Source organism: Monopterus albus, unplaced genomic scaffold, assembly GCF_001952655.1.
Source record: "Monopterus albus unplaced genomic scaffold, M_albus_1.0 scaffold171.1, whole genome shotgun sequence".
NCBI lineage: Eukaryota > Metazoa > Chordata > Actinopteri > Synbranchiformes > Synbranchidae > Monopterus > Monopterus albus.
The window spans coordinates 756,166-768,332 of record NW_018128051.1 but is presented as its reverse complement, the minus strand read 5'-3'; the positions used below and the strand labels follow the sequence as shown (position 1 = coordinate 768,332).

General features: G+C 42.9%; 1 protein-coding gene across 2 annotated transcripts in view; it reads left to right on the top strand.

Annotated features, from left to right (window-relative positions):
* The first annotated feature begins 2,284 nt into the window (after positions 1–2,284).
* Positions 2,285–12,167, top strand: part of tex2l (testis expressed 2, like) — a 17,565-nt gene continuing 7,682 nt past the window's right edge. The window contains exons 1-8 of one of the 2 annotated variants that reach the window (XM_020615852.1): positions 2,285–2,457; positions 5,041–6,478; positions 8,163–8,363; positions 8,912–9,242; positions 9,620–9,897; positions 10,167–10,316; positions 10,427–10,526; positions 10,934–11,066. In XM_020615852.1, coding sequence (XP_020471508.1) covers positions 5,081–6,478; positions 8,163–8,363; positions 8,912–9,242; positions 9,620–9,897; positions 10,167–10,316; positions 10,427–10,526; positions 10,934–11,066 — 2,591 coding nt within the window. In that variant the 5' untranslated portion in view covers positions 2,285–2,457; positions 5,041–5,080. Of the gene's footprint in view, positions 2,458–4,210; positions 4,337–5,040; positions 6,479–8,162; positions 8,364–8,911; positions 9,243–9,619; positions 9,898–10,166; positions 10,317–10,426; positions 10,527–10,933; positions 11,067–12,167 lie in introns of those variants that run through there. The other variant, XM_020615853.1, reaches the window with a different exon arrangement.

The following is a 12,167-nucleotide window of genomic DNA, read 5'->3' as shown; positions in this document are numbered from 1 at the left end:
TTTCAGGTATGTTTCCACCAATTCACAACAGTCAGAGATGGATGAATATCAACAAAGAATTCATAGACTACCAGCAAAAAAAACAAACAACCAAAGGGAATAAACCCAACAAATAAAGACACACTTACTAAAACTTTCCAATCAAACTGACTTGCAGTGGTTTTTGACCCAGTGGCCAAAATGTGGTCTTTGTAGAGACAACAAAAACTTGAAGAGACACACGACAGAGCCCTGCTCTGCCTGTCTGCTGGCCACTCAGAGACGTTTCTGGTAGATGCTATTTTTGAACAGCTGCATATGTCAACAGATAGCGGGGTATGTGTGTCACTGTGTGTGCGTCATTTCGATGTGGGGGGTGGGGTGGCCAACATGCACATGCCCAGTCACTCACACACCAGACATGCAGAGACTGAGTTAGTGGGTATACTGAGGCACTGTGGGCCCCATCTTGCACGCCCATATACTGAAGCAATATCTGTGTAATTATCATAATAGCATATGCCAGCGAGATACAGTATGTTAGCAGCAGGCCTTTCATAGCTGCACTCTAACTACAGATTTCATTCTTATGTAAAGATGCAAATAAAGTAATAGACCAGGATAGAGAGGTCTGTAGAGATTTATTATGATAATGGGTAGTAAGAATATAGAGAGAACTTTGAAATATTGTAAAAAGGAAACTGTGGGCAGATTCTTTTTATATTCATTATATATGACTAAGAGTAAAGGCTCCCACACAGGGTGTCACTTATTGTTGATTTATAGTAGCTCATATCATTTTGGCATAAATGTATCAGCTATTTTTATGGAGTCATATTAATTATATATAAATCACAAGCTAACTCATACCTGTCATAGTGATCATTAGTTACATAACTGGTGGATGTTGGAGTCATTTGTCATGTGTACAAAAAATAATTTCTTTGCAGAAAGTAGGACAGAAGTCGCTTATCAAAACTGAGGCTTTAAATGAATAGTAGTAATAGTTTTAAAAAAAAGAGATGGCACATTATTTCCCTTGCAAATGAAAAGTTAATCAAGACACAAAATACACTGGGGGGCACAAGCTGCCTGAGGGGCAGGGGTGAAAAAATTCAAAGGGCATCTGATGTGTGTGGATCCCCATCAGTAGAGAACAATGACAGCAACATATACAGTACAGGTCCTAGGGCGCTTTCTGATTTACTCATGACTGAGACCCTTACAGGAGTTTGGCATGTTGTCCTGTAGTGCTTGATTGCATCTTGTGCAGACAGGGACAGGACTGAAGCTGCTGTTGCCGCTCATGCTACACCTCCTCTATAAACACTGTGTAATAATGACAAATGCCCATAATGCTATCCGTATAAAATGACATGAGCATATAATAATATGATGCATTAGTTTATAGTACGCTACTCCTAAGCAGCATTGTAGCACCAAAATACCTGGGCTTGAAGTCTCATTGTGCCCCCTTCCCCTTAACACATCAGTTTTCAACACTTCAATAGTGGTTGATTTAGAACTTCACAAAACATTAACAGCATGTAAAATTTCAAAATTGAAGATAAAAAGAGATATTTTACTTTATAAGGGCCTTCCCCATGTTGAGGTGGTATTTTCCTCAGTATCACAACTGGGTTTATACCCAACCAGTACAAAAATTAATCAGCAAAATATAATTACGCAGCAGTAACAGATAATAAAATGAGACCAATAAGTGTACATACTGTTATTTGAGGTGTTGAGTGGTGATGCCTCCAGCCAGACAGGTAGTCCAAGAACACCTCCTCCAGTCAGTGATGGATGAAGTATTTTCTCTCACCCCAGCTGGAGCCTGGACACCACCCTGCCCTGCTCCTCACATTGTCATTTCTAGGGCTTCTAGAGTGTTTAATGTAGGCCATGATGGAAGGAGGAGGAAGGGGTGGGTGTCCATTCTTATGCCCTCTCTGTAGTCATGAAATGTTTTAGGCTCCATCTCCTGGCTATTAGACACTTTACTAAAGAAAAACTGAAAAGTCATATGGTCCTTGTAGGGTTCAGGTATATCCACGCGATTATACACTGATGCTCAACAGAAAATAATGCAGTTGAACCTCACAGGCTGCCCTTTAGTTGTCACTGTTTTCAGACAGCATGTACATTCTGCTGGCATATTTGTGTGGATGACTTTGTGTGTGCCTCTGCTGGGGCTGTAGGATTTATAATCTGGATTAAAGTGCTCTTTATAATCATTTTGGTGATCTGGGATTCTCGGTAACCATGACACATCTGGATGCAGGCGGTCGGTTATGGGGAGGTGTGTGTGGCTGTGCCACGGACAGAGAGGGAGAGAAGGAGAGAAGGAGAGAGAGAGGGAGAGACTTGAGACCTCTCCCGTCGCGGTCTTTGCGCACACAAATGGCGAGCGAACTGGCAGGACGCATCACTGACCAGCGGGCTTAGCCGCATTTCAATGCTCAGAAGTCTTTTATGGTAAGTAAACACTCGTAATTACGCCATTACGTTTGCGTGTTTTTGCTTGTAAAACATCATCAGTATTGCAGAAATTAGCAATTTTATTCGAAAGTAGAGTCTGTGGAGAATAGCCTATTCTTTGGTGCACAGAAAATACACTTTAACTGACGATGCGCACTGATAGCGTCGCAGCCACACTTGTTTGATCGTCCAGAAAGAGGAGTGGGATGGGGTGCCGACCTTAACTTTATCTATATAGCCACTGAGCAAGTGTATTGTGCTGTATTGTATGTATTGCTTTTGGATCGGATCACATTGCCCGGTTGGTTGTGACGGGTGAAACTGATTTTCAGTAAGTCTTTAGGGAATTAACACCTGTTCAACCCACTTGTCTCTCGTTTATCAATAACAGAATTCAGCTGGAATTATTTTCATTTTAATTCACCTGTAGTGGCTAAAATGATTAATTGATTATGAAAATAGTTTAAGTGCTTTTAAAATTACTTTACAGGACACATAATTACAGGAAAGAAGCAGGGGCTCAGTAGGATTAGGGTAAATGTCCTTTCACAGTAGCTACAGTTTGTCATGAAAAGGGCCACTTTCATTTGCAATAGTAAAATTTAAATGACTTTAATATTAACTTTCTAATGTGATAAATGGACTTACACTCACTGTGAACACCCTCATGTACTGTAAATGGGATCACTGAAATCAAAGCAACTACACAGGATTGTGATGTTAATAAGTATGATCAGAAACAGAAACACTGCTTGGTTGAGCCTCTTAATCCCGCTGTGTGGTTTGTCAGATTTCACAGTGAAACTCTACATTAATGTTAATCTGAGATTGTCATTGTTTGTGTCTGATCATAGGCTGGCACACAAACACACTAACTTCTACACACACTTAGTCACAGGCATGTTGTTAGGTTGATACTTTTAATTTATGAACAAATATAAGCAAAACTAACATCATTCCCATTAGCCTCAGCTGTACTTTGTGTTTAGTGCTAAACACCAGCATGTTTACATTGTCACTGTGAGTATTTAGCCTGCTGACATTTAACCCACAGCACCACTGTGCCTCGGTACAGCCTCACAGAGCTATGGCTAAACACTGTTTTTTATCATGCAGTATTTCTTTGTGTAGCCAGACATATATGTTACAATGCTCTCTTCAGTGGATATTGTGCCATTCAAGGCCAAAAGATGCACCTTTAGTCATTTCAGTATGATAACATCTTTATTTCATGTGCAATGAGGTTTTGCAAAAAAGCCAAGTTGTAGCTGCAGAGACCTAATAAAAGGGCATGTTTAGTGCAAAAAGAACACAGCATCTTGGGTTCATGTTCAGCAGTTTTCAAACTGACAATATGGCAACACTGCCCTGTCCTGTTAGCGTTCTGCAGTTAGCTTAGACAAAAACCGGTTAGCCTAACAGTAATTTAGCCTTTCTTAGGTGTGTGTGCATGCATGTGTGTTCTGTATGTTGCAGCATCTGGTCCTTTTTCCTACCCTGTGAAAAGCCATGAGAAAGGTTTAATGCTGCTTGGCCACATGCGTGACTGTGAAGTTTTTCTTCACAACCATCCATTCTGGGTGAGAGCAGATTAGTCAGAATCTACCAGCTGCTATGGAATTAGTTGAAACTGTGCCACACAGTGCTGTAATACACTTACGTAAATCGGACCAGTCAGAGGTAATGTTTAACTTGCATAAAGAGCAGCACATTTGAGCCAGAGAGGCAGATTATAAAAGGGTCCCACAGCGAGGCTTTGTGCTGTTTCCCAGCTTGTGTCCAGTGATGCAGAACGGCTCTTTCTTCCACAAAATGACAGCCACTAACACACATTGAGACTGTTCGGTGCTGGATTTACCTAGTATCATTTTGACAAGTGAGTAGGTGGAGGCTGTATAATGTTTTATGTGAAAAAGGAAGTGCTGCTGACACACAAAAGCTGCTTGAGGTTAATGGCTGACGTTTGGCTCCGTAGGAGATGAGACCAGAAGAAACTGTAATTTGTTTCCTTTACTCCTTCCCTTCTTCCTGATTTACGTCATACGTAGGCTATCAATTCACAAAGTCAGTAAGGTGATGCCTGTTTTTTTATGAACACATTAGGTATTTGTTTAGAGATTGCTTTATTGGTCAAACCAAAAATCTACTCATGCTGTTTCATTTCATATTCAAGTGCACTGAAATTCCTCTAAGCGAACACATATTCAATCAGACCCTAAAATAAATCAGATCTAAGCTTGAGCTGCCCCAGTTTGTGCAACATTTGGGGGAGAAAGTCTGTCTTATCTATTTTTGCATGCCTCTAGAACTCATTCAGTATGTGGAGTGGCAGCTGTGGGAGACTGGCTTACTCAGCTCTGATTCTGGCTCGCTAGTCTTCAGAATAATGTAGATTTCCACAACTCTTGAGAGCTAAACTACATGACATCCACACATTAATGCGTAGCTGGTACAGGAAAGCGGTTTTGCTTCAAATGAGGCGCAAGCGCAGAAAACTCACCTTCCCTGACTACTTTTGTTTGCCCTGCCTTGGATGGTTAATAATGCAGCTGACTCTGTTCTGTATTTATTCTCTTCCAGTAACTCCTAAGTGTTTGGATTTGCAATGTAAAGCCAGGAAATGGCAGAGAGTGGGAAAAAGGGGGAAAGAAAGAGGGAGGATAAAGGAGGACCTGTCCAGGAGCCCCACAGTCCAGCTCCTGACCTCTCCCCAGTTGGCACCACCTCATTTGGGACCAAGAGGCATCTACCTCGAGGGATTGTGATCCAGTTGACGGGGACAGAGGGCGAGTGGGACAGCCTGGATGACAGTGAGCTCATCTTCTCCCTAGACCATGATGAAGATTATCCCTCTGTATCTTTCACCAAGGAGAGGCACCTTTCCATTGAGGATGACAGAGGGTTTCATTCCCAAGCTTTCCACGTCCCTCTTTCTCCCTCTATCCCTGATTCCTTGGGAAACTGCCTGGCCAGTGGCCCAAGTTACCTCTCCCCAGGCCCTTCCTCACCTACCCACCGACCTCTTCCAAGTCTGGTTAAGTCTCTCTCCACAGAGTTGGAGTTGAAAGACAGCTCCACTCTTAGACCAAAGCCCCTTCTCAGTCTTGTAAAGTCGATCTCCACGGAGCTCTCCCGCTCAGAGCCTGAGGTGTCGCAATCAAAATCAGACTCCCGCCTCAACCTTCATTTGTGGAAGCAGCTGACCCAACCAAAAACCCGCAGCAATGGAGACTCTCGCACTGCGCCGCCTTCACCTAGCTCACCCTCTCCTAGTGGAGAGGGTCTGAAAGGGGGCTTCTTAAAAATGGAGCTGGAGGACACCAAGAGGAAGCTCTCGGAGGCTATGCACGAACCTCTGAGCAGCATGTTTAGTAAGCTCATGAAAGAGGAGGGCACAGGAAGCCCCAAACACCAGTATAAGACCCAGGGGGCTCACCAGGGCAGCTCCAGAGCTTTGGGACAGGGGGGTAGCAGAGACACAGTTTTCTCTGAGTGTCCTGTTAGAAATGCTAGAAAAACAGATGCTGACGTTTTGCCTGTGTTTGACTGGCCTTCTGTAAGACATCTTGGTAGAACTCACCACAGCCGCTGCCCTGTGCATCCCATCAAACAAAATCACACAGATGCAGAGCTGGAAATATGTACAGATGGTGATATGATGCAAGTATTAGCCATCGAGACTCACAGGCAGGCGAGAAAACCACCTGCTGGTTCTCAGGTCTCTGCAGCACCTGTGGTTCAGACCCCACCTCTTCCTCAGCCCCCTCATCCTCTACCACAAATGAGTTTATTCTGTGTGGCAGTGCTGTCCTACAGCTACTTTACTCTACCTCTCAGTCCATACTTGTCTGGCCTGGCTCTAGGGTTAGCACTGGGCTTCTTGCTAGGACTGTTGCTCATTAGGATGGGTTCCTCCAAGCCTCACTGTACAGTTCCTGCCTACAGACCAGCACAGACCCTGTTGGGAGAGGTGATTCTGGCAGGTGGCACTGTCAGCAATGAGCACGACACCCTCAAGGTGAATGGATAGGTCATTATGGAGAAATATGTCACACTGTTATTCTCATCCTTTTTTCAGCCAACTCATTGTCTCTCCAGTACTCATGCATTTCTTAGCATGTCTTCCATCTTAAAGTAATAGTTTGGCATTTTGGGAAATGTGCTTATTTTCTTCTTAAATATATGGTTAGATGAGAAGGTCAATATTACCATGGGTAGATTACAAAGATGCAGCAGTTGCTGAGTATGTGGACCTAGAGTTTAATATAGGTATATGGCAGGAAGAGGTGTGTGATGAGGCATGGTCCTGGACTTCAGAATGGATGTATATACTGTATTATACATATAAGGCATTCTGACCATAGTACCTTTAATATGACTACACTTCCAGCTTGAGATTTATATGAATACACCAACCAGTTTTTCTCCACTTCAGTGATTCTCTTGAAAGTGGTACCAGAAGATACAGGCCAACTCTTTCACAAATTGCCTTATGAGTGAAAAAGATAAAAAATAAACTAAAACTGAATACATTTCTGACTCCAATAACAGCATAACCACTGATAAAAAAAAGGCAAAAATCCATCAGAAAACCTATGTTGTGAAAGTAACTGAGTTCTGACTGCACTTTAAAAAGCACTACTCCAAGTACACTAACAAGAGTATGCTAATTTGTTTTATAACAGAACAGTGCCAGAACTCTTTAGCAACTTTGCCAACTTGTTTCTTCACAGATTAAAGCTTCTGAAAGTGACATGTTGCTCCATGAGTTGCCCAGAATCCAATTAAAACCTTCAATAATAAAAACAGCTGGAGCCGCTGCGGCAATTACTGTGCTCCTCCTGGCTGAGCTTGACACAGGACAACTGGAGAGGACAGCCACTGCCCAGACACTGTCAGTTCCAGAGGCAATTAGTGGAGGATATACAGCAAGCAGGAGGAAGCTGTAATTTGTCATGGCGTGAGGCAGGCGGGGGGACTGAGAGCGGTAGGGATGACTGGATATGGGGCCTTTACTGTTTCAGTGTTGAGCTAATTCCTTAATTTGTTAGCGATTTGGTTTTGGTCTGAGGGTTGTTAAGATGTTAAAGTCAGAGGTGTGAGGTTTGTGAGGTGTTTGGTAATCAGATGACAGAATGACAACACTGTGCACATGTATGAAATGAGGACATAGCTCTTACTTAAGTACACAGTTAGTTAGCTGGCAGATTAAGAGGGCACATCAAGATCTTTAAGAGGGATGATAGCATTCAGATCACATACAGGCATCCTAATGAACACTTTAGCATATATACTCAGCTGGCAGTTTATTAGGTACACCTAGCTACTGTAAAACTAATGCAGTCTAATACAACAGCCCTACAATAACTCCTCCCTTAATGAAGGTGATAATGTTCCGATTGTGTTAATACTGCTTCAGAGAGATGTCGATTCAGCTGTATGGTCAGGTTGGATGCTTTAGTTCATGGTGCTGCTGTATTTTCTAGGTGTTAGCTTCACCTTATTTATATCAATGCGGCTATGGCTGAATCTCCTTACCACTGAAAAGACACAATTGCAATCACATTTACTCTTTTGCTTTCACTTTCACGCTGATTAGAAAAATATTTTTCAAGATCGGAACAAAACCAGATCAAGTGTTTATTCACCTGAAACCGTGCATAGTGTTGATTTGAATTAACACTTATCTTGTGTCGTTTCAGGGCTGGATGAATGAGATACATGATTATGACCCAGAAACCTTTCACCTCGCTCTGACTCATTCAGTCTTTGCCACCCTGGAGGGCTCCTGTCTTCGTCTGGACTCCTCACGTACCAACATCAGGCGCAGGGCTGCATACGATGAGGGAGTTCATGAAGCCACCTTTGTCAAGTCACGCTCCTTTCAGCTTGCAAAGAGCAGAGTATGATGACTGCCTAAATAACTGTGTGAAGGGAATATCTGTACTATATTGGAGACTGCTGTACTCTTTTATAGGATATGCAAAGGAAAGGAAAATATGTCTTCAGTGCACAGCTGCCCAACACTGTGTAGTAAAATATAAAATCAGGGAAAAACCAGGTGAAGACAAAGTAAACAGTCTCTGCACTGTATAACTGATCCTGTAAAAAACACTTAATTAAAAGAGGCACATTGGTGCTTTTAGCTACATGCCAGTGTCAAGATGATAACATTCATAATTACAATGCTAACATGCTGCTATTTGGCAGGTAAACACTTACCATCTTAGCATGTTAGTGTGTTAGCATAACAAATTAGCCAATTAATGTTTACAAATGTACCAAATTTGATTTAATGACAGCACCATGAGAAGTGAAAAAGGGAGAAAATAAACAAAGGTGGAGAAAAGCTTATTCAAAATATAGGTTGACTGGAAACAAATATGACGTGTTGCTCATTTAACAGTTGTCTTTTGATTTGGCATGACAAAACTGTCACTGTTTTCCAAAGGTATTCCTGTTGCCATCTGTGTTAGCTCAAAAGAGGATGTGGAATCCCAAGTATCCCATTTGCATCCAACTGGCTTGCAGAGCAAACTCGCAAGAGGACGGAGAAGGAAGCTCGGAGGAGCGTCAGGGAGCGGAGCCAGGAGCTGAAGCAATAATACCAAAACAAAGTTCCTCCAAACACGCCCATGGCTTTCCCACCATTCTTTACCTGTTTGGCCGCACGGGACGAGAAAAAGAAGAGTGGTTTCGTCATTTCCTGTTTGCATCCATGGATACAGAGAGGGAAAAGGAGAGGAACAGACAGAAGCCTGGCAGATATGCATGCAGACCAGGTATGAGAAATGTTAACAATGCTTTAGAGAAAGGAAGGCTTCTACATAAGACATCCATAAACTATGTGAATTACATGCTCCAATTCATCACATTTCAAAGTCAATCCCTCTCATGGGAACACACAGATTTCACAGTTGTTTGGTGACCTGACAGGGCAAAGGCATCAGAAAAAAAATGTATCAGAAGCTGATTTTTGCACCCTTGAAATTTCTCTCAAAAATTACAACACTTTTTTCTGTGAATGAGTGTAACCAAGATTTATTTTTGAATTAACTTCCACAGCACAGAGAATAAAGCAAAAACAAAAACCTTTCTGACATGGACACTATTATAATCAACCAGGTAAATATGTCTTGTGTTAAATATGTTCCCCCAGGTGACCCAGCACTGGCACACAGTGTGTCTGCCTCAGGTAATGTCCTGAGCACGAGAGGCTCCAGCAGAGTGGGCAGCAGTGATGATGATGCAACTTTCACACCTCCGTTCCTCTGCACCCCTGCGGCTCATGCCAGTCAGACCCCCAGCAGTACCAGGGGCCTTTCACTGCTAGACTACCACAGCTACATGGCTTGTCTCCTGGCCTCAGGGGAGCTGACCCCCCTGTCCAGCCCTGGAGTCAGCAGCACAGAGACAAGCCCCACCATCAAAGGACATGTAGGTTATGCTTGCAGATAAATTACAGATAATTCCAGAGATTAGCAATGTATTTGGTGTATTGCATATACTGTAGCTTGAAGAGGGGACATAGAATGTTAGCATTGACCAGTAAATTCAAAATGGTATTAATCTGCTATAACATACTCTAAAGGCAACAATCTAAATCACAGAATACACTTTATGTGCTGAATATACTCTACGTTTCTTCCAAACCTGCTGTTTTCTTATTCATGCTCAGCCCTGACTCAGTTGTCTTTTATCTACAGTGTACCTGTGATCTAGAAGAAAACCCTGGGAAGAGCCAGGCTGCCTGGCTTAATGCTCTAATAGGTCGAATCTTCTGGGACTTCCTGCGAGATAAGCACTGGGCCAACACTGTTTCCCACAAGATTCAGAAGAAGCTCAGCAAAATCAAAGTATGAGCAGTTTTACTGAAATCGACTGTGGCATTTTAAAGTTACATAAAAGGTCGGCTAAAAATATGCTACATCAGAAATCATTTTAAACTATGATATATCATTTACAGCTGCCTTACTTTATGAATGAGCTGACTCTGACAGAGTTGGATATGGGCTCCTCCATGCCATATATCACCGCTACCTCCAGACCAGAGATTAACCACAGAGGTGAGTACAGACTGGAAATCAAATACTACAAAAATATATGGAAATCAATATGCAAACACATACACACAGATGTACACACACACACACAGTAACATGAGGAGATGAGAGCACAGATGACCTGTTGCTCATGTGATTCCAGCTGAGTACACCAGGGCATCAGATCAGACGTTGTTATCATGCTGTAACCTCAGTTGTTATGCCACGGCCTTCAACATTTAGAGTATAGTGCTTGTGATTGTGTTGTGTGTGCGTGTTTTAAAATCAGTCAGTCTGGCACCCAACACTTCTATTGGTGTATGTCAGTCTCCATTTATCTGCACACTTTGCTGTTAGACAACAACAACAAAAAAAATCCTGTTTTAAGTTTGTGTGGTTGGGTGTTGACTTCTGTGTGGTGCCCACTTAAGGCCTATGGCTGGAGATGCATCTGGTCTACACTGGTGCCCTGCAGATGACCCTGCAGACCAAGTTCAACCTGTCCAAGCTGGGCAAGGAGGGCAACCAGGACACAGACTGTACATCTGAAACTGGTAGCCCACGGTTAGTACTACACACACCAAGCTTATTCTGTACACACACACACGACATTTACCTCTTTCACTTTTATATTTCTTCCAGGTTCTTTAAAATCTTCTTTTATGTATAATAACATTGTGACCATTTTATTGTTACTTGTGCCAGTAGTAGCTCCAGAAAACAGTATCAGTATCATTAACTGGTAAGGGACATGGAGGTCATTCTGATAATACTGTATATGCAGTTTTATATTGATACTTATGCATTAAATGAAGCTATATTTTTGGAAAAATGTCTCTTTGTGGCTAATCCCATTAATCAAATACCTTACAAATCAAGGTACAAAATTCATGTAAATCCAATATTGTCATAAAACAATTTATGTCTTGCAACACAACACAACAGCCTAATGCACCCACAGATATTAAACTTCCATAGTGCTGTGGGATTAAATTCAAGTAAATATCCTGACTTTAGACCCTTTAAAAACTCTGGAGCCTGCAGTTCCCATAATGCATCTCATGAGCATTGGTACAGTAATTACACCCTCCCTGCCCAATACCATCATCAGGGGTATTTTCTGAGTAAGCTGCCCTTCATACGGTATGTAAACTCTGGGGAGTGCCCCTGTGAAAGCAATACCTCACTATATCCACTGTCTCGAAGATATATTTCATCATAACAGTAAACCTGGGATTTTCATTCTCGTCATTTCTATGCCTCGCACAAATAGATCCATCCATCCATCCATTTTCTTCCGCTTATCCGGAGCCGGGTCGCGGGGGCAGCAGTCTAAGCAAAGATGCCCAGACTTCCCTCTCTCCAGACACTTCCTCCAGCTCCTCTGGGGGAATGCCAAGGCGTTCCCAGGCCAGCCGAGAGACATAGTCCCTCCAGCGTGTCCTGGGTCTTCCCCCGGGCCTCCTCCCGGTGGGACATGCTCGGAACACCTCTCTAGGAAGGCACCCAGGAGGCATCCAAAACAGATGCCCGAGCCACCTCAGCTGGCTCCTCTTGATGTGGAGGAGAAGCGGTTCTACTCTGAGCTCCTCCTGGGTGACTGAGCTCCTCACCCTATCTCTAAGGGTGCGCCCGGCCGCCCTGCGGAGAAAGCTCATTTCGGCC